General features: G+C 38.4%; 1 protein-coding gene across 1 annotated transcript in view; it reads right to left on the bottom strand.

The window, feature by feature from the left end:
• The window catches only part of kcnh2a (potassium voltage-gated channel, subfamily H (eag-related), member 2a), a 26451-nt gene continuing 741 nt past the window's right edge, over positions 1-25710 (bottom strand). The window contains exons 2-15 of the mRNA XM_063016295.1: positions 23383-23613; positions 12831-12998; positions 11426-11854; positions 10956-11167; positions 8337-8759; positions 7832-8228; positions 6792-6991; positions 5420-5672; positions 4924-5117; positions 3024-3117; positions 1704-1934; positions 1356-1551; positions 1078-1270; positions 1-384 (exon numbers count right to left, since the gene is read on the bottom strand). Coding sequence (XP_062872365.1) covers positions 1-384; positions 1078-1270; positions 1356-1551; positions 1704-1934; positions 3024-3117; positions 4924-5117; positions 5420-5672; positions 6792-6991; positions 7832-8228; positions 8337-8759; positions 10956-11167; positions 11426-11854; positions 12831-12998; positions 23383-23613 — 3605 coding nt within the window. The remainder of the gene's footprint in view (positions 385-1077; positions 1271-1355; positions 1552-1703; positions 1935-3023; positions 3118-4923; positions 5118-5419; positions 5673-6791; positions 6992-7831; positions 8229-8336; positions 8760-10955; positions 11168-11425; positions 11855-12830; positions 12999-23382; positions 23614-25710) is intronic.

Genomic DNA, 25710 nt, shown 5'->3' on the forward strand with positions numbered 1-25710 from the left:
TTAGCATCCTGGATCAGACGCATGCCTTTGCTGAACTGACGAGCACTTCTCAGTTAGCTGTTGTCCTTGAAAAGAAAGCCGTCTTCCACATTTAGAAGATGTCAAATTAGGCCTGAGTTGAGCACACTGAAGGTTGGTTGCTTCGTTGGATTCCTTTCCTGAAGTAGAATGCCATGGATGACCAGTCATGCCTTTTGGTTGTCTGTCAGGACTGTTGGCCTTGCTCAGTGGCCCTACATCTGCACAAGATGTTTGAAGGTTTTGGTCAAATTCGCAACTCTTAGGAGAGGAAGCCAGTGGACAGTCTAGTAGCTGGAGCTCCTCACTATTCTGTGGCCCACATATCTTAGTACATATGTTGTCTTGGTCCTTAGAATCTCGTATCTAGGGGAAAAAAGAAAGTGTTGTTATATAAAACAGGTCTCTTTAAGTACGCTTAAGCCCACAGCAGCATAATACTCCAGACATTGGCTGCATTTTGAGACACAAACTGGCTAAAAAGAAATACAGAGGAACCTCAGTTTAACAGACCTCCATTTAACAGATTTTGGATTTAACTGACAAAATCTGGAAAACCGAATGTCCGGTCTGATTGTTTACAATTCCTGTGAGAGGCATACCAAGACCAGTAGTTCAGTAATTGTCCTCTAGCTGGTGCATGTCTGTCTGTTTACATGATTGATAGGCTTTGTTTTGCCGGGAGGCTCACTATGTTCTCGCCTTTTTCTCTGTGTTTTTTAGTACAGAACATCAAATTTAATATTTATTTACAGGTTTCACATTACACATTTACATATCTATCTATGTTGTACATTTTACTGTTAATCACGTGCATGTTTAGCAGTTAGCTGTCTTGCAGTTTCGGACAAAACGCTTTTTACGGACCAGTGCTCCCCACTTTTAGTCCGTTAAATCGAGGTTCCTCTGTAATGTTTTAATGTTTGCAGTTTCAAATGATTTTGCCAGACATACTGTGCTGATCTCATGAATATGAAGCAATATACCCTTTTACGATCACTGTGCTCAGTGTAGCTACATCAAGTGAATGACACTGACTTACAGGTGAACAAGAGGTACCTTAGAGTGAATGTCTGGTCGCTCTGTTTCTAAAGGGTTGACTGGTTGCACCAACTTCTGTCCAAGTTTGGGCGGGTTTGGAGACAGTTCGGCGGGAAAACTAACAGCACTGTAGGCTGGAGGAACCATAGCCATCTGCCTCTGAAGAAACTGCATGATGGCCCCAATGTCTGTGGACATTCGTGTCTCCAGCCTGTGGAAGCACAAACAAAGTCGTACAAAGCTGCAACCACCATTAAAACTTGATAGTTGGCGTGTAATATACTTTAAGGCATCACCTATTAAGCTGTCTCTGCAGCAATTCAAGTCTGTTTTCCACTTCGCTACATTGGCGGTGGCTGTTATTGTGTGAGAAACTCATAGATGGAGATGAAGGAGGTGGGCGCGACATGCTGTGGCAGGGCAACTTCTGGTACTGATGACCAACGTTTTCTCGCCAGAAACTGAAGATATTGGAGACCCCTGAAAAAGCTTCTGAATACATACGTTTTAAATGTGTTAGCTGCGTCACTGTCACAACTAAATATATACATTTCCTGGATGTTTTACTATGTATGTATTGCAAAGTATTATAATAAACTAGCCTAGGACCAACTATGGTTTACATTTATTATTTAAAGTTCTACCTGAGAGGGTGTTACAGCTGGTCTGCTCTCTGGTATTGCCGATATGGAAGCCTGTAGTGTGACTTTGAAAAAAGGATTGTCTAGATTCATCCTCTTCATCACTGCTGTGGTGAGAGGATGAGGAATCCAAGACCCTGTTAATCGTGTGCCCTTTGTCCTCTTGCTGCATTGTTTTCTGGTTTACAGGCTGAAGAGTCTGGTTGAGTTTGGCTTCAGTCTTCACTGTGTCATCTAATAACAGTAAACAGAACAGTAGTTGTGGTTTGTGGACACAAATAACATTGATTAACAAACAATTTAACATATTTAACATATTGTCTTATTGCTTTTTTTCATCCAACCCCCCAGTCCTCTCGCCATTCCCAGCCAGCCCTCCTGTCCTGTTGCTTGTTCTAGCCTTTCCTGCAGTCCTTTCTCTGGTTGCAGTTCTGTCTCTAGTCCTGGACATCCCTCCCAGTGTTGATGTTTCCTGGGCAAAATCAGCTTCTAGTTGCCTTGGTCCAGGGTAATCTGTTCAATGTACGTTAGGGGCAGCATCTGCAATATTCTCCCTGGTCTTCTTTTTAATGTTGCCATTCGCATGACAATGCTCCATTTGTGCTTTGTTTTGTTTTCATGTCGTTGTCCATACCCCTTGTTTTTGATTCGTTCCCTAATCATTGTCAACACCTTATCCCCACTGTCTTCTTCACTGGTTTGTGTACCCTGACACAACCCAATGTTGTTCCTGGCTGCATATTTTTGCCGTTCTAGCATTACAGCATTATTTGCCAGAGTTTGTGCTCACTGTTTTTGTTTCTAGTTAGTTCTTGTGTTCCTTTTTGTTTTTCTCAGATAACGGTTATGGATTTGCCCACAGTTACTCTGTCCACCTGTGAACTGACCCATGCTATGGACTATGATTATAACTCCTAGAAAATAAAATGTCCCTAATAAAATGTGTTCTGATAATTTGCTGAGAATGTCTTTTTAGGGCTGTGGTAGCTTGGTGATTTAGGTACTGGACTAGTAATCACAAAGTTTATGGTTCAAGCCCCAACCAGGTTTCTGGTTGTGTGTGTTTAACCTGGTCCTTAGGTTAAATTCAGTTATCTATCAATAGTAAGCAGAACATCTGTAGCTGTATGTAAGCAAAACATTAACTACAACCAACTGAACATATTTAAACACACATTGTACTCAAGTCTTTACAGATTTGCAGATTAGTAACAGAAACACTGTTCTTTAAAAATAAGTACATACATTTGTAGACTTATGTTTTTATTTAATTTAATAATTATAATTAAATAAAATCTTGCCATATACTACCTTTCTCAATACTTCTGTGGGAAGAGAGTCTTGACCTGTTGGCATGATTCTTCATGTAGGCCTTCCCTGACTTCTCACTTTTTACTGCCCCCGAAATGATGGTCGTCTGTTAAGAGAGATTTTCAACAAATGAATTTTTGACAGACCTTATATTAGCAGTTACCATTTCTTTTAGCAATATTACCAAGCAATGTTTTAAAAGAGGAAAAAACTGAACCCACAAACCTTTGCTAAACTTTGAGGAGTATTAAGGAAGAAATCTACTATATTTTACCCCCAACACCTTTGCACTATGATTACTCCATTTTCTGTTTAAGGACTCGCCAGTAGAACTTAATGTCGTTGATTTTAATAATAATAATGTCCTGACCGTCTGCCACAACGTAATCATGAGACAGCCAATCAGATTCGGTCACTAATTTCAGCACAGGATCATTCGATCTCCTCCTAACCTGCTCAAACTACACAATATCGATCCAAGGCTAAAGTAATACACCGACTAGGCATAACATTATGACCACTGACAGGTAAAGTGAATAACACTGATTATCTCTTCATCACAGCACCTGTTAGTGGGTGGGATATATTAAGCAGCAAGTGAACATTGTATCCTCAAACTTGATGTGTTATAAGCAGGAAAAAATGGCAAGAGTAAGGATTGAGCGAGTTTGAGCAAGGGCCAAATTGTGATGGCTAGACGACTGGGTCAGAGCATCTCCAAAACTGCAGCTCTTGTGGGGTGTTCCTGGTCTGCAGTGGTCAGTATCTATTAAAAGTGGTCCAAGGAAGGAACAGTGGTAAACCGGCAACTGGGTCATGGGCGGCCAAGGCTCACTGATGCATGTGGGGAGCGAAGGCTGGCCAGTGTGTTCCGATCCAACAGACGAGCTACTGTAGCTCAGACTGCTGAAGATGTTAATGCTGGTTCTGATAGAAAAGTGTCAGAATACACAGTGCATCACAGTTGCAGGGGACCAACACAATATTAGGAAGGTGGTCATAATGTTATGCCTCATCAGTGTAAACAGTAAATCGTAGCATATAATCATAAACAATGTAGTGTATTGTTTAAAACACAACCTTGCTAATGATGTTGGGAAAATTAACACCATAAACACATCAACTTACTACAACACATAGGCCCTGTTTGATGAACAAAACAAGGTACTGTATATGCGAATGAACTCTTACTTATAAGAACAATTTTGGGTGGAAGCCTGAATAAATATTGTCTATTTCTTGCGTTATACTGTCTGGGGTTGAGGCGGCATTTTTGCTTACTTACTGACTGATTAACTAACTGATCCCTGGGTTGAGATTAATTTTTAATGCCCAGGGGAGGCTTAGACATTTTTTAAACGTGGACTTGTAATTAATAAATAAACTCAGAGATGAGTGGAAAAATAAAATCCCTTCTTTGTGCAATTATCATTCCCACTTCCTGTGCTAGGATTTTCTTTACGAATACGAATACGAATACGAATCCTTTATTGTCATTGCACATTGTACTTGTACACTTATACAACGAAATTGAAATACAACCCCCCCCTCTCGGTGCAAGGAAAAACAACCACAGCAAACAATAGTACTAGTATATACAAATATAAATATAAAAAAAGCACTTAAACAAAACCGAAGCAGGAAAAGAAGCTATTGCACATGTCCAATAAATGTCCAATTAAATTTTTTAAATTATAAGTTGCACATGTCCCATTAAAGTGAATGAAATTGCAATTGCACAATACCCGTTGAATGACACATGATGTGTCACATGTTTGTGTTTAACAGAGCTATGGCCCTGTTGTAAAAACTGTCTCTCAGTCTATTAGTCCTAAAAACTGTCTCTCAGTCTATTACAGTTCAGAAGCCAATTATCAGCTAGTGTAGTGTAGTTGCATAAAAAGAACCATACATCTCTTAGGTTAAAGGTGATCTCCAGATTGCCCCAGAAGTTGTTTGAGAACTCTGGATACATGTCTAGAACCTCTAGAACATCCTCTCTGTGGATCTTGTGCAGGTCGCAGTAGGTCAGTGCTTTTACATCGGCGCAGGACTTGCCAGGCCTTCCATACAGGTGTATGGGTTCACCAAATATGTCATTCTTTCCTGCATGGTGAAAAAACAAGTAGTCAATAAAATCACTTTATTTAACTGTTATCTACTTATCCACTAGTGCGCTAATAAATGTAAATGTCTTCCAAGCCTTAGAGGACAGGGAGCCAACACAAATAAAGCAAATGAAAAGCAAACGAACAGAATTTTAAGTTGGTCAAAAGGGAATTTGTGGCCAGTTGAACATGCAGGGCTGCAGGGTTTCCTCCAGGAGCTCCGGTGTCCCCCCACAGTATAAAGACGTGTGCTAATAATTTATGAAAAGCTTAAACCCTGATGCCATGTGCAACACTTACCCAAAATTGCTACTACCACATCTCCCCGTAGGATTTCAATAGAGCCTCTGGAAATAAAATAGAGGGCCGAAATGACATCTCCCGCGTGCACCAAGGTGTCTCCTGGAGGAGCGTGGGTTGTCTTAAATTTCACGGCTAGGGCACGCAAGCAGCCCTTGGTGGATCCTTTAAAAGCTTTACAGTTCTGCAGCAGGGATCGATTCAGGTGTAGACAGATATCTGCCTGCAAGCAGTCAGGAAATCCCTTGAGCACCTGATCAGGAAAGAAAAGGGTATGAGAGAAAAACAAACAAATTAGGTCCTCTATTACATTTAACAAGTGACTAGCCCCTACAACATGCTAAAAGTATGTGGACACCACTCCTGATTATTGAGTTCATGTGTTTCAGCCACACCCATTGCTAAAAGCTGTATAAACTTCATATCTGTTATAACATAAATTAAATACTTCCAACTTGTTTAAGCTTAGCAACAGTTTAAGAAAGGCCCTTACCAGTGCCTGCATGACTGTGCCCCTGCGTACAATGCTAGGTCTATAAGAATGCGGTTTGACAAGGAATTGCAGTGGCTTGCACAATGCCCAACCCCAACCTCATTGTTTGTTTGTTTGTTTATTAGTATTTTAACATCATGTTTGGTTACACTCATGACAGGAACGCTAGTTAACAGTCTTGGACAATTTTGTATCTCCAATTCACCTCACTTGCATGTCTTTGGACTGAGGGAGGAAACCGGAGCACCTGGAGGAAACCTACGCAGACACGGGAGAACATGCAAACTCCGCACAGAAAGGACCCAGACCGCCACACCTGGGGATCGAACCCAGGACCTTCATGCTGTGAGGCGACAGTGCTTCCCACTTAGCCACCGTGCCACCCCCAACCTCATTGAACACTTCGATTCGGAGACTGGCCATTTCATCCGACATCGTTTCTGAGTCTTGCCAACTCGTCCAACATCATACCGGCCTTTGCCTTGGCTGCAAACACTGGGGACACTCAATATTAATGCCAAAGGTTTTGGAATATGATGTCAAAATAAGCTGTTGGTCAGGTGTACACATACTTGTTAATAAATACATATTTAGTCTAATTATTACTTTTTGGTCAGTGCAACTAGTTAGGGTTATGGTTACAATCAGTTTGATGATCATACTACCTTGTCTAGTAGGCAGTTGTAGCCTAGTGGTTAAGGTACTGGACTAGTAATCGAAAGGCCACGGGTTCAAGCCCCACCACTGCCAGGTTGTCACCGTTGGGCCCTTACTTAGAGAGTATGCTGTCACAGTACTGTAAGTCGATTTGGATAAAAGCGTATGCTGAAAATGTAAATGTAAAATGTAAGCTTGTGTTACTATCTACGTGAGACTTACTGCATTCATGTCAATTCCATTGGTGTAGGACCAAGCATGTTGGAAGTACTCCTCTAGTCTCTGCCTGAGTGGATTGGGGATCTGGTGGAAGCGAATGAACTCTCGTACCCGGAGCATCTGAGTGTGATAGCGAGCTGTTCCAGAGTAAAGTCTCTGGATAATCGCTGACACATTCCCAAAGATGCTGGCATACATTAGAGCTGTAAATAAAAAAATATATATATATTTTACAGTGAACATCCAGAAACTAATTTTGGTGTAATCAGCCAATGGTGCTGGACTTATTGCTGCTTTTGAGCCAATCTTGTGCAAGGTTCGATTTTAACTTGTGAGTCCAAATAACAGAGACTCATGTCTCATGTAGCTACAACATGCATGAAACTAAACCTTGCTTAAGTACAGAGAACCAAATTGTTATTTATCTGTTTATTTTTAGATATATCACCATTTTCAGCATGTATTTGTGCATTTTATGGCATGCTAGGTATTTTGTTTCAGTCTATTTGTAGTTTATTTTCTTTATATATTTTCCCCCCAATCACCCTATTGCATTATGCTTCCTCTCTACTGATGTTGACCTCCACTCTGACTGAGGAGAGCCGTGACTAACACATGCCCCCTCCGACATGTGTGCAGTAGCCGACTGCATCTTTTCACCTGCACGAGGCAAGGTTATATGTGGATCAGCTTTGTGTATGGGGAGACACACCCTGATCCTCACTATCCCTTGACTCTGTGCAGGCGTTATCAATCAGCCAGCAGAGGCCGTAATTGCATCAGTTATGAGGTCCCCTCTGGCACCCCCAATAAACAACAGCCAATTGTTGTTCGTGTAGGCGCCCACCAGACAAATAATTTCAGGTCAGTGGGGATGTTATTGGGATCCCTTTTCACTAATGGTTGGGGTGGAGGGGGTGTACAGAGGAACAAAGGCCTAAAATCAGTAACTGTATACCCACAAAGTGCGTTTATTTGATATGTAAAGCTCATATCAACTGTATTTATAGACATTACATTTTTAATTGTGTGTTATAACTCACCACCAATAAGCATAACGCAAATAGAGAAGATCTTCTCCGAGTTGGTGTTTGGTGAGACATTTCCGAAGCCCACACTGGTCAGGCTGCTGAAGGTGAAGTAAAGAGCAGTAACATACTTGTCTTTAATGGAGGGTCCTGATCCTGAAATTGTCGCATTATAGGGCTTGCCAAGCTGTTCACCAAGCGAATCTAGCCAGCCAATTCGAGAAGATCCGCTTCTCTCTACGTTTCCTATGGCATACCAGATGCATGCCAGCCAGTGGGCGATTAGTGCGAAGGTGCACATGAGCAGGAAAAGCACTGCTGCACCGTACTCTGAATATCGGTCCAATTTACGTGCCACGCGAACCAGTCGCAGCAGTCGGGCGGTCTTCAGCAAACCAATTAGAGTTGTTGTCTGGAAACAAAAGAACAATGGCATTTAAAAAAAATTATATAAACTTATGGTCACAACTTGTGGTTAAGAGTTTTGTGGTACCGATCTAGAACCTATGAATCACCTCACCTCTTCTCCAGAGCGGTAGATGAGCAGATCAAATGGAATAGCAGCCACTAAGTCGATGAGGAACCAGCCTTTGAAATAGTGCACAGCAATGCGGGCAGGATGGCTGACCACCTCATCATTGGCATTGACGTACGTTGTACGAAAGTTGATAACGATATCGACGACAAACATAATGTCCACTATGAAATCTACCACGTTGAGAGGACTGCAGGAGTAGCCACAGCGCTGCATGGCAGCCTCTTCCTCATCGCTGAGTAGAAACGAGGCTGAATAAGGAGTAAGAATTGCTGTGTAGATGACCAACAGAAGAATGACCCAGTCCCAAACGGCCTTGAAGGGACTGTAGTGGAGAATGGTCCATTTATGGATTCTAGGAGCCTGGAGCTTGTACTCAGGAAGGACGTCATCACCTAGAGACAGTACCTGAACAGAAATATATAAATACATTATGTTAGCATAATGTAAGATACATAAATGTCATGGCGCTCCTGAGATTTTGTTGGTTGTTGTAGCCACTCTTTGTCCAAAAGTACTTTCATCTACAGGGCAAAAATACACTGTCAATTATTCTGACCACCAGCTTATATTCAGAGTAACCACCGCGAGAGTGACTCAGTAAGGTCCTGGTAGGTTGTCACAGGTGGAGCCATGCTATCTGCAGTGTATCCCACAGCTGCTGGAGGGGTCGTGAGCGAGGATCCATAGAGCAAACACGACGATCAAGGTGGTCCCACAGATGCTCAGTTGGATTCAATTCTGGGGAATGAGGGGGCCAGGGTAGTACTTGGAAGTGTTGGTCATGTTCCTCCAACATGTTCCTGTCAGACATTTCTAGCCATGTGACATGTTGCATTGTCTTGCTGGAAGATTCCATCAGCCCCAGGGAGGACAATCAGCATGTATGGGTGTACATGATCTGCAAGGATGGATTCATACCCAAATCGGTTGAGAGTGCCTTCCACATGGATGCATGGGCCCAGAGAATGCCACGAAAACATTCCCCAGACCATAAGGATGCCACAGCCGTCGAAAGTAGGAAGTGGTCATAATAATGTGACTTGACAGTGTACATGTACACCAACCAAATTATACATATAGTGGTACAAAAAGTTATATAAATCAAAGAGTTATTTGGTTACAATAATCATACGTATGGAGGAGAACAGTTGAGGCATTCAAACCCAACAACACTGTACTGTATGTCGTCTGATTTTTATCCATTCAAGTCCTGGACAGGGGTCAAACAGACTTTAGCCTTATTTGGCTATTCTTTGGGCTCCTTTTTGCTAGAGGGACGTCACTGCATCCACTTTGGGAACCTGTGCTGTACAGTACTATGTACTACAGTACTATATTTTGTCAGATTGTGTGCATTAAGCAAAGTGATTGCTTAAGCTACATTAAATCCATTGTACATTTACTAATGTTAACATTGTCTGATTTTTCTGAACATAAATGCTCTTCCTCTAACTTGGAAACTCACTTCTTGAGCAACAACACAGGTGATAGACTGCTTTCTTCACTAGTTTGTTTTTAATCTTTCTGTTAACATAGACTCCTTCTGAGAAACATTGCCATACGCCATGGGGTATAACCCTGTCTCGCTCGCCCATCACCCCTGCTTCTGTTTAACCATTTTTTTCAGCTAAAGCTACAGCTCATTCTAACCTCTCGGAGAAGAAAGACTCTTTTATTTGTATTTCCTAACAGCTGGAAGAACGTCTCACCCTCAATTAAGAGTACTGCAGCTCTCTGTAAACCTGTTATACACCTCACCATCAGGTTTACTGTGCTCCAGTGTTCTACAATCAGGTGGCTTCATGGTCTAATCAGCTTGAACCAACTTTGCAGCTAGTGTTGATACTGATATTCCAAATAAATTTTTAGCTGAAACACAGCCCACATTTTTTAAAATGCAATAAAAAACAAGAATCTTCTACGAATTTCTTTTAATACATGGAAGTCTAAGAAAAAAAGGTTGGTCTATATTACCTACATTTCAGAGACTGGCAAGATATGAGCAAGAAACAGAGTTTCCTGGCCAATGTAAACAGTCACCTGTAGTTACAATTTGATTACGTTTTAGTAAGGTAAAAACAATTCATTCAGAAAAGGTACAACAAAAAAGTTTAATGATAGCAAAAATGCACCCTTCACCATGCTTTACAGTTAAATCTTTTCTGTTGTTGTGCCTTGTTACTGATTTCAAAGACAGAAATGTGTGTTTTGATGGTTAACAGAACATTGTGGCACTCAAGTGGTCTTTTGTAGCAATGCTACTGTATTTGAAGCGCATTTAAACACACATTTCTATACAGGGACCTCTACAACCCACACACCCTTCACTCAGTCTTATGTGTTCATATATACATATACACTTGTTTGACCCCAGCTTGTTTGGAAAGCGCTGGGTCAGCCATTGTATGGCGCCTCTGGAGCAAACAAGGTTAAGGGCCTTGCTCAAGGACCCAACAGCTGGTTTTGAACCGTCAATCTTCCGATTGATAGCCCAAAGCTCTACCCACTAGGCTACCACTGTCCATGACTTGAATGGATAAAGCTCAGACGAAGTACTGTGGAAATCCAGGCTAGTCCAAATGGTTTACATACTTTACTCACCTGTGTTACCTTCTCTGTCACATTGTGGGTGCGGTCAATCAGCTTGCATGGAGCAATGATATCTATCTCACTAGAAGGCAGAGTGACCAAGGGATCTGGTTTGAAATCGTTTAAGTTGTGTGTCGCTACAGGACCTCGATTTAGCATGCGGAATCGTATCAGGTCTGAGTCTGATGTAGAGTTGGGTAAACTGGCTTTACATTGCATGGAACCTGGGCAAACATAAACAGGATAAACAGTTGAGTCAAAGTTTACTTACTACTTGTAACTGCCATGTACTTCGTCATAGTTCTGGGACTTTAATGACCTGTGACTGTGATAAATTATTTTTTTTTTGTTACAAGTAACATTAGATTTTTATATTTAGATACAGCAACATAGATTATTGTTTTTATCTCTAGAAAGTTTCAAAATATAGTTCGCTGCATGGCCTCACTTATAAAGAAAAAAATAGGACCATATGATCTTACCTGCGCTGTGTGGTCTGACGGGCAGTTTTTTGTTCCAGGCGAGGTCCTTCGTGGTAGGTGAATGGCTGGTGCTACACAGGCTTTCACACGAGCGGCTGTGAGACATGCTGCAGTTGGAGGGGGAGTTTTTTGGACAGTTTAGCCATGAAGAGGAATGTGAAAAACCTTGACAGTGAGGCTGGGATGGTGACGAACTCGGTAGCTCTGAGTGAGGCTCCAGAGGTGGTTTGTCATCCCACAAAAGCAAGGGGTCACCCCCTAGTGCAGAACGTTCTGGAAGGGACAGCAGCTTGTCAAGTGCCACGGACTCGTGGCCCATGTGGGACATCTTGTGCATGTGGCCAAACTCGGCGTCATCGTGCAGAGACGGCTTGCTGCTATGGAGGGATGGCAACAATGGACGGGGCAGTCTGAACCTGTGTCGACAAGCTGATGAATAGGAAGGGAAAGATATTGGAGCAGATATTTAATGATTTTATTTAACACAAAGTTCCTACAACTAGTATTATGATTAGGGCCCTACTTAATTCACGGAAAATTGTGCTTAATTTCACTGACCTTGTTTTTCAAAAAGCACAGATTTTTACAGAAAAGAGCCACATTTCACAGCAGTCATGAAATAACACTCATTAAGTAAATTATAGAATAAATGGAAGCTACAATTCGCAACACAGCCTACGTTAAAGGCTGAATGTAAACCTAGAACATCCAGTGACGGTATGAGGCTCCGTCTCAAATACGAAAATACTCGTCTGTGTTTTGACACCATCGCTTAGTTACCTAAGTCGTGTTTTTAGCTGCTTTAGCATCGACATCTTGGACATTTTGACTAACCGATTGCTAACTGAATTGCCGTAGGATTGCTAGGACCCCCACATAGTGCAAATTAACCAATAAAAGTGAGACACTTGATGTTAAAACACACAGAATTTCACAGCAAATTGCATATTGCACAGGAACATGTTCATTTCACGGTCCGTGACGTGAATTAGGTAGGGCCTTAAATATGATGCATGATTTCATACATTGCATCATTTCAAATAGGAGTAGAATGCAGTAAAAATGGCAGACAAACATGATTGTAAGAGGGCGCTAACTGTCCCCTTTCATACAAATGAGCTCCACTATTGACAAGAACAGTCTCTGTTGGGCTTCTGGCCATAAATAGCTAAGGCATCATCAAGGCCCCATCTCACGATATTCTAAACACAGAGAGAACCCCATTACTGGAGCACTACTCAAGTACACCATCACCTTTTCTATCAAATCATATAATCTCAATCCAACAAATATGTCAACAAAACATAACATTTGTATCTAATTCTTAAACAAATTTAAGAGGCATTTTTAAACCCTGGCCTAATGCTAAGACATAATGGAAACAAAGTGGGTGATTTTACAACACCTTTGGAGAGCCATGGAAAAGAGAGTCTGAGGTTTTGTTCCTTCACTGGTGAGCTCTTAGCTGCACTTTCCTGTTGATCTGTCGGCTCAAAATTCAGGATAAACATGATGACCTGTCCATCCTCATTCTTTACTGGCACCACATCCACGAAGCATGGAAAACACACTCCTGTAAGAGAAAACAAACCCACAGTTTACACATTTTCATTTAGATTTACGTTTAGTTATTTAGTACCTGCTTCTCCAGAGTGACTTACACCAAAATGGGGCGGCACGTTGGCTCGGTGGGTAGCACTGTCGCCTCACAGCAAGAAGGTCCTGGGTTCGATCCCCAGGTGGGGCCCGGGTCCTTTCTGTGTGGAGTTCACATGTTCTCCCCGTGTCTGTGTGGGTTTCCTCCGGGAGCTCCGGTTTCCTCCCACAGTCCAAAGACATGCAAGTGAGGTCAATTGGAGATACTAAATTGTCCATGACTGTGTTTGATATAACCTTGTGAACTGATGAACCTTGTGTAATGAGTAACACCGTTCCTGTCATAAATGTAACCAAAGTGTAAAACATGACGTTACAATCCCAATAAACAATCACCAAAATGCCCAAGTATTTTTAATATGACAGAATAAAGACAAATTCTGTTTTATACAGGAGCTTGTTTTATTCACGTGGTCTAATTGCTAACTAACAAATCTGAGGGTAAAATTGTTAACAATGTATTCAAAGACTTTCAAAATGATTAAGAGAAAATACATATTTACCAGATTTTATACCTATCAACTACATAAATACATAAAAGCATAAATACAAGCAAAACAACGGACTAATAAAATATTAACATATTGTAACATAAATTAGCGAAATATTAGCACAGTGCCAGACTCTCTGTAAATCAACATTTTCTCCACTAGAGGGCAACACAGTTAAGGTTGAAGGTTTTTATGCATATGTGTAAGGTCACGTCAGTTTTTGGATTGTAATTTCTGCAGACGCCTTTTTCTTTGACTAAATAATCAAAACACACAAATAAAATTACAAATTTAAATATTATGCAAGTTTATTGTAGGTTTTCTAAAGTGAAGAAAACCTCTGCATTTCTGCTGGACCACAATGTACATAAATCAAACCTCTGGTCCACATCCATTTGGCTGTCCCAAACTGACCCACTTAAGGCCAGTGGTAATGAGTGATCATTTACATAAGTTTGTAAGTTTGTGTGTGTGTGTGTGTGTGTGTGTGTGTACAGAATGTAGAATTTTTACCAAAACATGGACTTTTAAGTATTAATTTTCTGAAGTCAATGGTAAAGCTGCATGCTTAGTTTGTGGAGAACAGATCACTGTTTAAGTATTACAATTGAAATCACCATTACAAAGACATGTCGAAAACATAACTGATGCAGAGCTGGCATGGACAACTGAAGCTGTGCTTGCTAGGCTGCAAACACAATTAATGTTTTTTTAACCAAAGTTTACACATCCAGGGATGGGGCAGTCAGGACCAGCTTTGTGATATCCAAAAGGGATATTCACAAGAAACTGGGGGAAAAAAACTAATTCGATAACTAGACTAAAAACAAAGTAGCAATTACACCTAGTATAAAGTAAATTTGTATATAAAAAGTACATTTATTTTGTGTAAATGTAAAAATGTAGTAAATGTAAAAAACCTGAACATTTTGTTCACAACAGTTTTTGTTAATTAAATAGTAATATAATGATTGTGTTTTTATTATGCCTGCTTCACAATTTAGTGTCTAATTGCAACATCTACTCTTTTTTCTTAAATTAATATTAAGCCAATGTGGCAACCCCTGACATAAATGAACTTAATCGTTATATAGCTTTATAGCATTATATTGATTAGGGCTTAAAGCCTATACTGCAATTAAAAAGAAAAACACTTAAAAATCTGCACCTTAAAGCTCAACTGAAGTTTGTTGCTGGCCATTTGGACAATGAAAGCAGGAGCAGGAGGCTTCTTTCTTGCATGACATGTCAGTCTTTAAGCCCATTGATATGTTAGACTAAGCTTGTTAGACTGTTGACTAAAGCTTGTTAGACTTAAAATACATGCAGCAAGTTGATAATTAATGACTTGTTCGCTTGGGTCTCTCTAAAACTGACATTGTTTTTTGGTTTTTAGTAACCTAAACTTTTTTTTACTGTCAGTTTCCTGCCTATCTTTGTTATTTAAATGTATGTACTAGACTATAATTGCTTAAATCCCATTAAAAACTTCAGGGTTCTGGAGGCTGAGGTTTCTTAATCTTAATCTTTCTAGTGTTAACATTTAACATATTGCAAAATCAACATTTACACAAGTCGATAAAATATTGCTTTTACAAAATTGGGTATACGACTGTATCTAACTACTTCTCAAATGTGTGCTACATAAATTGCAAAAAGTTACAAAAGTTTTACATGTTGTTTTCTTTTGGCTGTTCCTGTATTAAGATTACGGCACAGTGGAGCATTTTGTTCGGCATACCTTATTCGGCACTCCCAACCTCAGACATAACAGTCAATGGCTTAACTGTTCTGTCACTCCACACCCAAAACTAGAGATGCATGAGTACCGATACTGGTATCGGGTATTTGCCTGATACCGCGCTCATTAACTTGTACTTGTACTCGCAAACGAGGCTCCGATACTAAACATCCGATACCGTGTGTTTAGTGCACGTTGCTGCGTTATGCCTAGTTCACACTACACAATTTTTGCCCTGATTTTCGCTCGGCGACTGGTACTCAAAGGAACAAATCAACTGTTCCATTGCACTATTTTACACAACAAAACTACACTATTCCATAATGCTCCAGATTGCATCATTCTAAATAGGTATTGGTATCGGTATCGGTATCGGCAAGTACAAAAATACATGTACTTGTACTTGTACTCGGTTGGGAAAAAATGGTATTCATGCATAATTCTCACGCCCCATTACGAAAAAAAGCTTTTTATAGTGAAATATAAAATATATACTAACATATTCATATTTTGTTTTTAAACAATTGAAAATTGACATACTTAGGATTTAGATCCTCAAGCTTTGAAAAGGTCCTTGCTTGTGAACAATGGGACCTGGGAAACTGGAGCCTGGGTGTTCCAAAGATAATGAGCAGACAGGCCTGGTATGTAGGCAATTGTTTTAGGCTTTCAATGAAAAAAAAAAAATACTGTTTCATTATCTTGCACCATCTGCCTCTGAATGCCACCTAACCCCAGTCTTACCTGTGATTAATCTAGTGATCTGATTAATTCAGCTGAGAGGGCATTCTCTCATAGAAATACACCTCTGTGCACACTAAGCTGATCTGAACCTTCTGTAAGTCATGACATGTGGATGAAAATAAGAGTTAGAGGATTAAAAGGCTGCAGTGTCCTTGCGATATTAATGCATATAAGTTTTATTCAGCGGGGGATTTGGCTTCTTCAGCACCAAGGACAGAGTTGACAAAGGCCAAAGAGGGTAATGACAAAAATGGAAAGGATCATAGCTTTTATAAGAGCATAATCACTGTATAAAAACAAATTACCACCAGGATTTAAATCCTCAAAAGCTGACCCTAAAATCCTTTTTTCCCAGCATGCTTTTCAGACTAATATTTCATTTGGGATTTCTTTAGATTTCAGCATAGTGTGCTGTTTGCTGTCAAGTAACGTTTAGATTTAACAGGACTGGCTGTAATTAAGCCTGAGTGAATCTAATATGTCTACACAGTCATTAATTATATGTGATTTATTAATTAAGTAACTAAAAGGAGTTTTTTACACTGGACAAGCTATCAAGAATCAACCAAAGATCCACTCATCACTTCCAAACTTGAGAATTGTCAGTTTAAAAAAGGAAGGTTTCACCATTTATCATGCATAATATTGTGAAAAGATTCAGGAAATATGAGAAAATCTCAGTGTGTACTGAAGGTAAGAAACACGAAACTCTTACAGAAAAAGAAAGCCATTCATCAATTCTAAGCAGACACGCTACCAAGTTCTCTGGACTGGAGCTCATCTCAGATGGTCAGATAGATAGTAAGATAATGGAAACATTTGGTGTGGTCACATGAGTCCACCTGTTGGTCTTTTGTTTTTTTAGGTATGGGGAGGTGGATGTTCAGTTGTCCATGCCAAGTATAAGTGACTTGCATATTTACCATTGATGCTGGGGCTTATATTGGGATTTAATGGCAACATACTTTGTCTGGAAGTCAATGGTTATTTCAGCAAGACAATAGCAATACCAATGCCACATTCTGCATGTTAAAACAGTGTGGCTTCTTAGACACAGTGCGTGTGCTTCCTTAGCTTGCCTGCAGCCCAGGCCTGCCTCCTGTTGAATATGAATGCTGCATTATGAAGAGGAAAATAAAATGCCTTTATTTTTCATATATACATATACAGATGTACAGTACAACAAAATTCTTTTTTGCATTTCCCAGCTTGTTTGGAAGCTGTGGTCAGATCGCAGGGTCAGCCAGTCAACAGTGGCTGCTTGGCAGGACTGGGATTTAAACACTCAACCTTTTAATTTATAGCCCAACCCACTAAACTAACACTGTCCCAGAATCAGACAATGTAAGTTTTGTATCAAGCAAGAATGGGAAAAAATTCCACTTGCAAAACTGCAACCATTAAAATCCCAGATTATTAAATAGTGTAGTTAATAGGAAATGTGATGTAACATGCCTTTGTCCTAGGTTTTTGAGTGTGTTGCTGGCATCAGATTCTACATTTTTACATTTATATAATACAACTAAACTGGTGAGTGAATACATTGCCATTTTTTTTGTCAGTTAAATAAAACTGACAAATCACGGTCTTGTTTTATTGCATTTTATGTACCTAATGTCCCAACTTTTTTTTAAATAAGGATTGTATTCCGTCAAGGGGGGCATTATGTATTTTAACCCGTGTTTACACCCTAAACACATATTGAAAAGCAAATGTAACTACATTTTATTGTTAGTGAGGTTGTTCATACTTATAAAAAGTGAAATAGTGCTAAAGATATTGAAACAAACTGTTAAAAGATACATATTTCCTCTTTGGAAAAGCCCAAATAATGCACATCACATTAAAAGAAAAATCTATTAACCTATACAATTACAAAAAGGTCTAAGCTCACAGTTGGGAAGGGGGTGCATTCAGACAGAGATTAACTCTGACAGTGCAGCCCTACTGTACAAGACACTAATGAATAATTACAATGAATAATTTATTATTTGCATTGGCCTCAGTCATTATACTGTCTATTATTAGCAATGGAAGCCATTAGCACAATATAAAGACTGATTACCAGAGTCGTTTCCAGTAAATCTCCAGTGATAGAGCTGCAGAAAAGCCTGTGTTCTTATTTAATGTAGATGGTGTGTTTATAGTCATTTAATAGCTATTTACCTATTGATGTCAGAAATTATAAATCTCTACATTAGCAGGGAAGGTGGGTGACTGATGGAGATGCAGCACCACCTAGATTCACCTTAGCTCTGGCAGCCATATCGCTCATCATGTACACATAATGTACACAATATACACAATAACACATAATATATTATGTGCATAAATATATACATACGTTGTCGTTTTTGATCAATTTGAGGCTACTTTTTCGAGCACACTGTATAGGAATTTGTGTGCGGATTGAGACACAGCCCTGCAGCTTGCCAGCTGAGCTCAGTCAGTAACCTGATACAGCGAATTTTATATATTATACAAAAATATTTCATGGTTGTATTATTGTATTTTGTATTAAATATACATTAAATATTAAATATACATGTGTGTAACTCAGTGGCGGCTGCTGGTCTTTCAAAGAGGGGAAGCTCATTGTCGCCTTCATCATAAAATTTGTTAATTTATTTATACATAAATTCTGCCCTCTGTTCCTTTTCAAGAAAATGGCCTGTGATCCTATCGTACCAAGTAGGCGTCTTTGCCAGGGACTTGACCAGTGTCCTCTCAATGGCCAGCAGAGCTAGGCTGCTTAGACGGCCTTGGTCCATTGTACTTACTTTTTGCACCAAATCAATCTTAGGTGTTGATCTGCCCTGCTGTTTCTTTCTCCTCTCTCCTCGTAAGAAAGACTATCAAATGGCTTTGCCAAAATCACGTCGACAATATTAGCATTGTCTGCCATCGTGTGCACCTTGCTAGCTGGCTAGTTTACTCCGACCTAGCCAACAGTATAAATGATTGATTGAACGAACTAACAAAACGATATTAAACTCGAACAAGGAAATGTTGAAATTATGTTAAACTGAAACAAATACTATAAGTGTGTTTTATTTACACAATGAACAATGGAAATGGTCAAGTAATTTCCCCAAGCAAATACCAAGAAATGGGTTGCAGCTTGTCTTTCGACTTCACTCGCAAAATCCGCGATGGGACCGAAGCTCCCAGTGATTAAGTGACGGTGTAGATCTCAAAATAGCTGTCAATCAAAACGGGATTCAGCTTTTCGACTGATCCTCCAATCATCTTGCAGAAGCTCCGCGTCCAGACCCGCCCACAGCTCCATTCACCCCCAGAGACGTTCAGCGTCCGGGGGCGGGACAAAATCGTGGCATTTATCCAATGACCGCTGAGTTTCGAAGCAATGAAAAAAAACGTTCCATGCAGCCCCGTTGAAGTGAATAGACGCTCAGCTTCTACGGGCAAATGCATTGACGCTGCGGGAATGTATGAGAAGTTAACAAAATCGAGTCAGTCGATTTGTGATAAGTAGCTGATTCTGAACGAACTCGTCTTCGAGATGAACGTATTTGTAGTCAATAAAATGTTAACACAACTGTACATATTTGACCATTTAATTTTTGACATTTTAGGGGAAGCTGAGCTTCCCTTGCAGTATTAGAGAAATCGCCACTGGTATAACTATAATTAATGTAGGCATTCTGTTAAATTGCCCTCATACTTTGAGGATTTACTTACTTGTCACTCTCACGCCAGTTCTGATCACGTGATACACTAAACAACCTGTATATTCTATTCCCTACATATCTTAAATATCTCTTATGTATTGAATTTGCTCCAATACTTTATTTTTTACTTTTTACAATTGACATTTTTTATAAAAGTATGCTTTGATTAAATATACGTTGAGGAAGCATATTATTTAAATATGAATATTAAATATGAATATTAATTAAATATTAAAAATTCTGGTCAAACAAGAGCGTTCACACCTCTGCAATGCAGCTGCACCAGAAATGTTTTGCCCAAATTGGATAAAAAAATGTCTTTTTAGAAGCTTCATTACAGCAGAAAATCAAAATGAATTGTGTTGCTTCACATTTATAGATTTCTGTTTTTCCCCTGTTCTTTAAAATAGTAGATAAAATAGTAGATGGAATATTTGATATTTGGTCTGTTTTTGGAGGTTTCATTATTACAGTTGCTAGTAAATGACTACAGTGGTCCTTAAATGCCATTAGTATAATCACAGAATATTTATGTATTTGGATTTTAACGTCATGTTTTACACACTTTGGTTACATTCAAGACAGAAATGGTAGTTACTGGTTACACAAGATTCATCAGTTTACAAGCCTAATTTCAAGCACAGTCATGGACAATTTTGTATCTTCAATTCACCTCACTTGTCTTTGGACTGTGGGAGGAAACCGGAGCTCCCGGAGTAAACCCACGCAGACACGGGGAGAACATGCAAACACCACACAGAAAGAACCCGGACCGCCCCACCTGGGGATCGAGCCAAGGAGCTTCTTGCTGTGAGGCGACAGTGCTACCCACTGAGCCAGCATGCCCCTAATCACAGAATAATAACAGATACTTAATAAGTGTAATTGCTTCATATTAACAGAAATAGTTTTAAATATGTTTTTATAACTTCACATGGATGAGAAGTAGCATGTTGGCATTATAGTGTACATCACACACTAGTTCTATTTAAGATCAGTAGTAAAACATGTCAGTCAAGTTGAAGTTCCCAGTTCTCAGTTACTTCTTCATGACTCACCTACTGTGAATGTTTATCTTAATAACCCAAAGCAAAAACAAAAGCTTTTACATGCTGTTCATGTACTGGAAATCATTTTTTAAATTTCTTAGATTCACTTATTATATAGTACCACTGAGATTTTCCAGCTGTTTTAAACCAACCAAGAGTTATTATTAGTAAATCTAACCTAACAGTATAAAAGAAGTACTATAATCATTTTAACAGCTTAAACCAGCCCTTCTTACTAATTTTAGATCTTAGTATCCAATAACTGCAATCATTTATTACAGAATGTTTTAAAACTTTCTTTATGGCACCAGAAAACTTTCCACTGTGCTGATGTATTGAAACACAACAGTATAACTTTCTCTATTACTTTAATCTTAAAAACTGGACTCATGCCATGTTATTCCTTATTTAGATTATCCTCATGGGTTATCCTGTTGTTTTGAGGGTTGGGGCAACATTTAGTAATTTACTCATCTAATTTGGGATTTCATATAAGAGGATTATAGTCAGTTTGGTGGTTGCATATTCTTTCTCACTAAAAGAAAAAAAAAACTTTAAAGGACCCCAAATAAGCATAACCATAGTGACTAGATAAGTCTAATGTGATGAATATACTAATAAATTGTATAGTCAAGGGCGTCTTAGTTCGGCGCAAGACCAGATCAGTACATTTAATAATCAAGACCAAGCTTCAGGGTAAAATAGAATGCATACAGTTAATGCCCTACTTTACAACTCTTTTGACCAGATCGAACCAAATCCCAGTAATTTTCCAAAATCTAGTGGGCAGCCAAAGAGAGGGAAGGTCTACACTATTTGGGAAAAGTGCACTGTAACAAATTTCTGTAGTTTTTACAGTATTACTACTGTAGAATGATAAAATTCTTACTGTAGAACCTGTACACAGCATTTTACTGTACTGTAGATCTGCAAAGGATCATGGTCAAGATTCAGTGGTGGGCGAATTCTACAGTAAGCATATTTCTGCTGTGAATCACAATATGGTAAGTTTAAGCGGGATTTTTCTTTTTCTGTCAGTTTAAACAATAATCCGTCTTTGGTAATAGTACAGTTTGCATTACATCTAACACAAATACTAGTTTTTTTATCACTTAGACAGAAAGACGTCTTTATATCATCAGTAACAGGTACAGAAATTAGAATTACTTGATAATAGTCACTCTTTTAAAACGCTATCAAGACAGAGAGCGAGCTAGCTCGCTTAAATATAGAACTAATCGGCCAGTTGATAAACAACTAGCTAATGGTCTAGCCAAAAGTGATACACTAGAGAGCCAGCGTTCATAACATTACCAAAATAAGCTATTTGTACATGATATTTTGTTATCTGGTGATATTTAGTTGATAACGCCATAAGTTGAATGTACGTAGGAGTAACAACACTGTTTGTAACGTTCGTGTGTATATGTGGCTGTGCTGTAGCTCCATGTTCTATGTGGTGAAACTCGTCACTCGTTTTTTTCTAGTTACCGTGAGGCATGTGTAAGTAGCCTACTGAAGTGGACTAAAGCAAAACAGAGCCCCAAAAAAGGTAAGAATTTTAAACAGCACATTTTTAATGGTAGTATTTATAATAGCAGTGTTTATTAATGTGATATCTCTAATGGGAGGTTAGGAATTAACAAAATTGTCATAGTCTCCAGTCTTGTATATACATTTCTACAGCAGCAACAGTAATTCCTTGTTTTATCTTTACAGTCCAGGGAAGAAAACTTTAGCCCAAGATGTGGGTTCCAGCAAATGTAAAACAAAGCACTTGCACATTTTTGTTTTTGTTCAGAACAGCTGTGTTTATAAAAAAAATATGAATTTATTTATTTAATTATCTATGTATTTTCAAAAACATGTTTTAAAATGTTGAAATTCAATAAATGATTTTTTGTTACAAATGCAGTGTCTTAATCTTTACAATGTATAGTTATTTTTTGAATATTATTTTAGTGTTAAATGCTGTAATGCCTTTAAAGTAGTCTGATATTTGCTGTAATTAAAAGACTGTGATAACAATTACAGTAAAGTGATTACTGCTGTAATAGGTTACAGTAATGTGAAATTACTGTAAAAAGAGCTACAGTACTGTGATTATTACTGTAATAAATATTACAGTATTTTATAGTTACTGTAATTAAATTTGCAGTATGCGTACTGTAAAATATATTACAGCAACTTACCGGGTAATTGCTGCCAGCAATTACAAAATTACAAAACCATAGTCATTAACTGAGTTGCCCCACCCACTTTTAATAACAGCCTCTACACTGCATTTTAAGCATATCTAGGGAACTTGTTGGAAACATTGTCTTTAGAATAAATGATTTTATATACCTGTTAGCAAGTGGTGTGGCTGAAATACCAAAATAATTAGGTGTCCACATAATTTTGCCATATACTCTATATTATACTGTATAAGGTCCATGGTCTAGAACTGAGATGTTTAATAAGTATATATAAATGTGATGCTTGACTGTTGTCACACTTTTGACTGTATATTGCATGTTATGTTGCATTGTGATTGAATTATATGAACTGATGTCTGTAATTGAGTCATTTTCAGAAAACGTACCATCTTTCCTATAGAGAGAAATCTCCACCTTTCTCTCCTCTGAGCCGAGAAGCGCCTTGGCCATCTGAGCCATGGCCGACCTGCCTGTGTGAGGCCCATACAGGAAGCTGCAGGTACATGGCTTCTGCATCACCTCAGCACGTGTAAAGCCGCACATGTGGCAGAAACCATCATTGCAGAAGATGATTGAACAGTTCTCCACCCGTGCATTAGCTATGATGAATTTACGATCTGGTGAGAAGATGTGATAAAATAATTCAGGCTGTGGAGTACATAATCAATCACAGTGATCATTTTATTGTAAGAGTGAACATAAGCAACAAAACAATTTTGCTCTTTGTAACAAAACAAAACAAATTATAAAGTATAAACATGATTTTGTTGTAATTAAAAATGAGTATAGTATTTTGATTTAAATAATTTGAGCATAGTATATTTATAAAAAGAATCTGCATATTCACATTTATAGATTCCCCTTATAGATTGACTCTTTTGTATATGGTGCTCCACAAACAGTTGCCAAATGCAGTTTTTTTCTAAAGAAATTAGCCTACTTATAAACTACTGGCACTGGATAAGAGAACTTACAAACTTATATTTGTATGTGAGTGTATGCTTGAAGTGAACATTTAGAGTCACCTTCCTTTGTTCCAGCGTCGTACCAACTTTTTAATGCCATCAGCAAAAAATGTTTTTGATTGAGCCACTGATGCACCGCTGCTTTCAAATCATCATCACATGAAAATCTTCTTCCCCTTAAAGCTTCTTTGAGCGGTCCAAATAAGATGGCGCTAAATCTGGACTATAAGCTCTCTTTCTGTCTCTCAGACATGACCAATTACTACTCCTCCCACCCTCACCGTTTCCAACCTTTTTGACGATCTCGTATATATTTCATTTAACATCAGTGATTGTGATTGGCCATAGCTGGTAACCTATTTGTGTCATCCAGAGATTCACTACCAAGAGACTAAAAGGCCATGTCACAAAGTTAAATAAGATTATTGAACCTTTTTTTAACCTTTATTTCACTCACATTTAGTCATAGAGAACAATTACAGAAATCTTTGAGATCCCGAGACTGTCATGGCATACGTACTTCCTGCAAATGTATATGAACAGTTGCCTTTAAATGTATCTTATGACACCTATAGAAATAGGTTTTCATATAGCTTTATATTTGGTATATATACACTAGCGTTTCTTTTGGATTCTTCCCAAACCAACTCTGAGCTTTTCTTTTCAACGTGTATCTTAAATGTGTTTTAAACATATTCTGAACACGTAAATAGATTAATGTAATCAAACTGAACATAGATTTTAGATCTTACTGTTTATTGTGTTTTATGTATTGTGTATATAATAGAGGAAATATGCAATCTTGGAATTCCTGTATTGTAAATAGGTTTTTTGTGTTAAAATGATAGAAATATTAAATATTCAGCAGTTGTCCAGTGTCATATTAGATGCCAGAAAGAGCAAGAATATAACATATTTCTTAAAATAAATCTCTGTAAGCATGGTGAATAAACCCATGCTATCAGAATGATCAAACACATTAACAAATAAAATACTGGAACATATCTTTACATATTTAAAATCTTGTCTATAAAATTTTGTCTATTCTGGTAACCATTCAGTTTACAAGAATTCTTAACTAACGTTTAAACATCTACAAAATATAAAGCATTAGTTACACATTGTTCGTTTAGAGTACAAAGGCTCCCTACACTTTGACAATACACAATAAACCCAATAAACTCCTAAAATATTCAGTTATTTACATTAAAGCATATTATTCATTCACTGTGATTTATTTGGCTAATACAGTAAAACTGAAATAGAAAGTCATAAAGTCAGGAGAGTGAGGGATGAAATATTGAAATATATACGAGACTGTTGAATTATTAAGGGGGAACTGCTTTAGGGTTATTTAATATAAGTGGAAAAATGTGAGTTTAAAACAGTGTAGTTCAAGCTCAGCATTTAAAATGCTGTTCTGAATACTTTTCAGTAGAGCCCTGGTATAAAAAATACACCCTGGACTGTCCATCACAGGGCAACAGACACTCAGATACAGATACATTTAAACTCTCTCACACCTAGGAACAATTTATACTGTTCAGTATGCCAACTGGAATGTTGTGAAACATGCATGTACATTAACATATTGAACTTAATGCATATGGCAAATAACTAAATAAATAACTAAATAAATAACTGTGTATGTATAAAGTATAATAAGTAGTAGTAATAATAATAGTATTAGTAGTATTTATGATAATAATAATAAGAGTATTGATAATATTAAAAAATAATAATGCTAGT

The sequence above is a fragment of the Trichomycterus rosablanca genome, chromosome 20 (genome assembly GCF_030014385.1).
Source record: "Trichomycterus rosablanca isolate fTriRos1 chromosome 20, fTriRos1.hap1, whole genome shotgun sequence".
Lineage (NCBI taxonomy): Eukaryota > Metazoa > Chordata > Actinopteri > Siluriformes > Trichomycteridae > Trichomycterus > Trichomycterus rosablanca.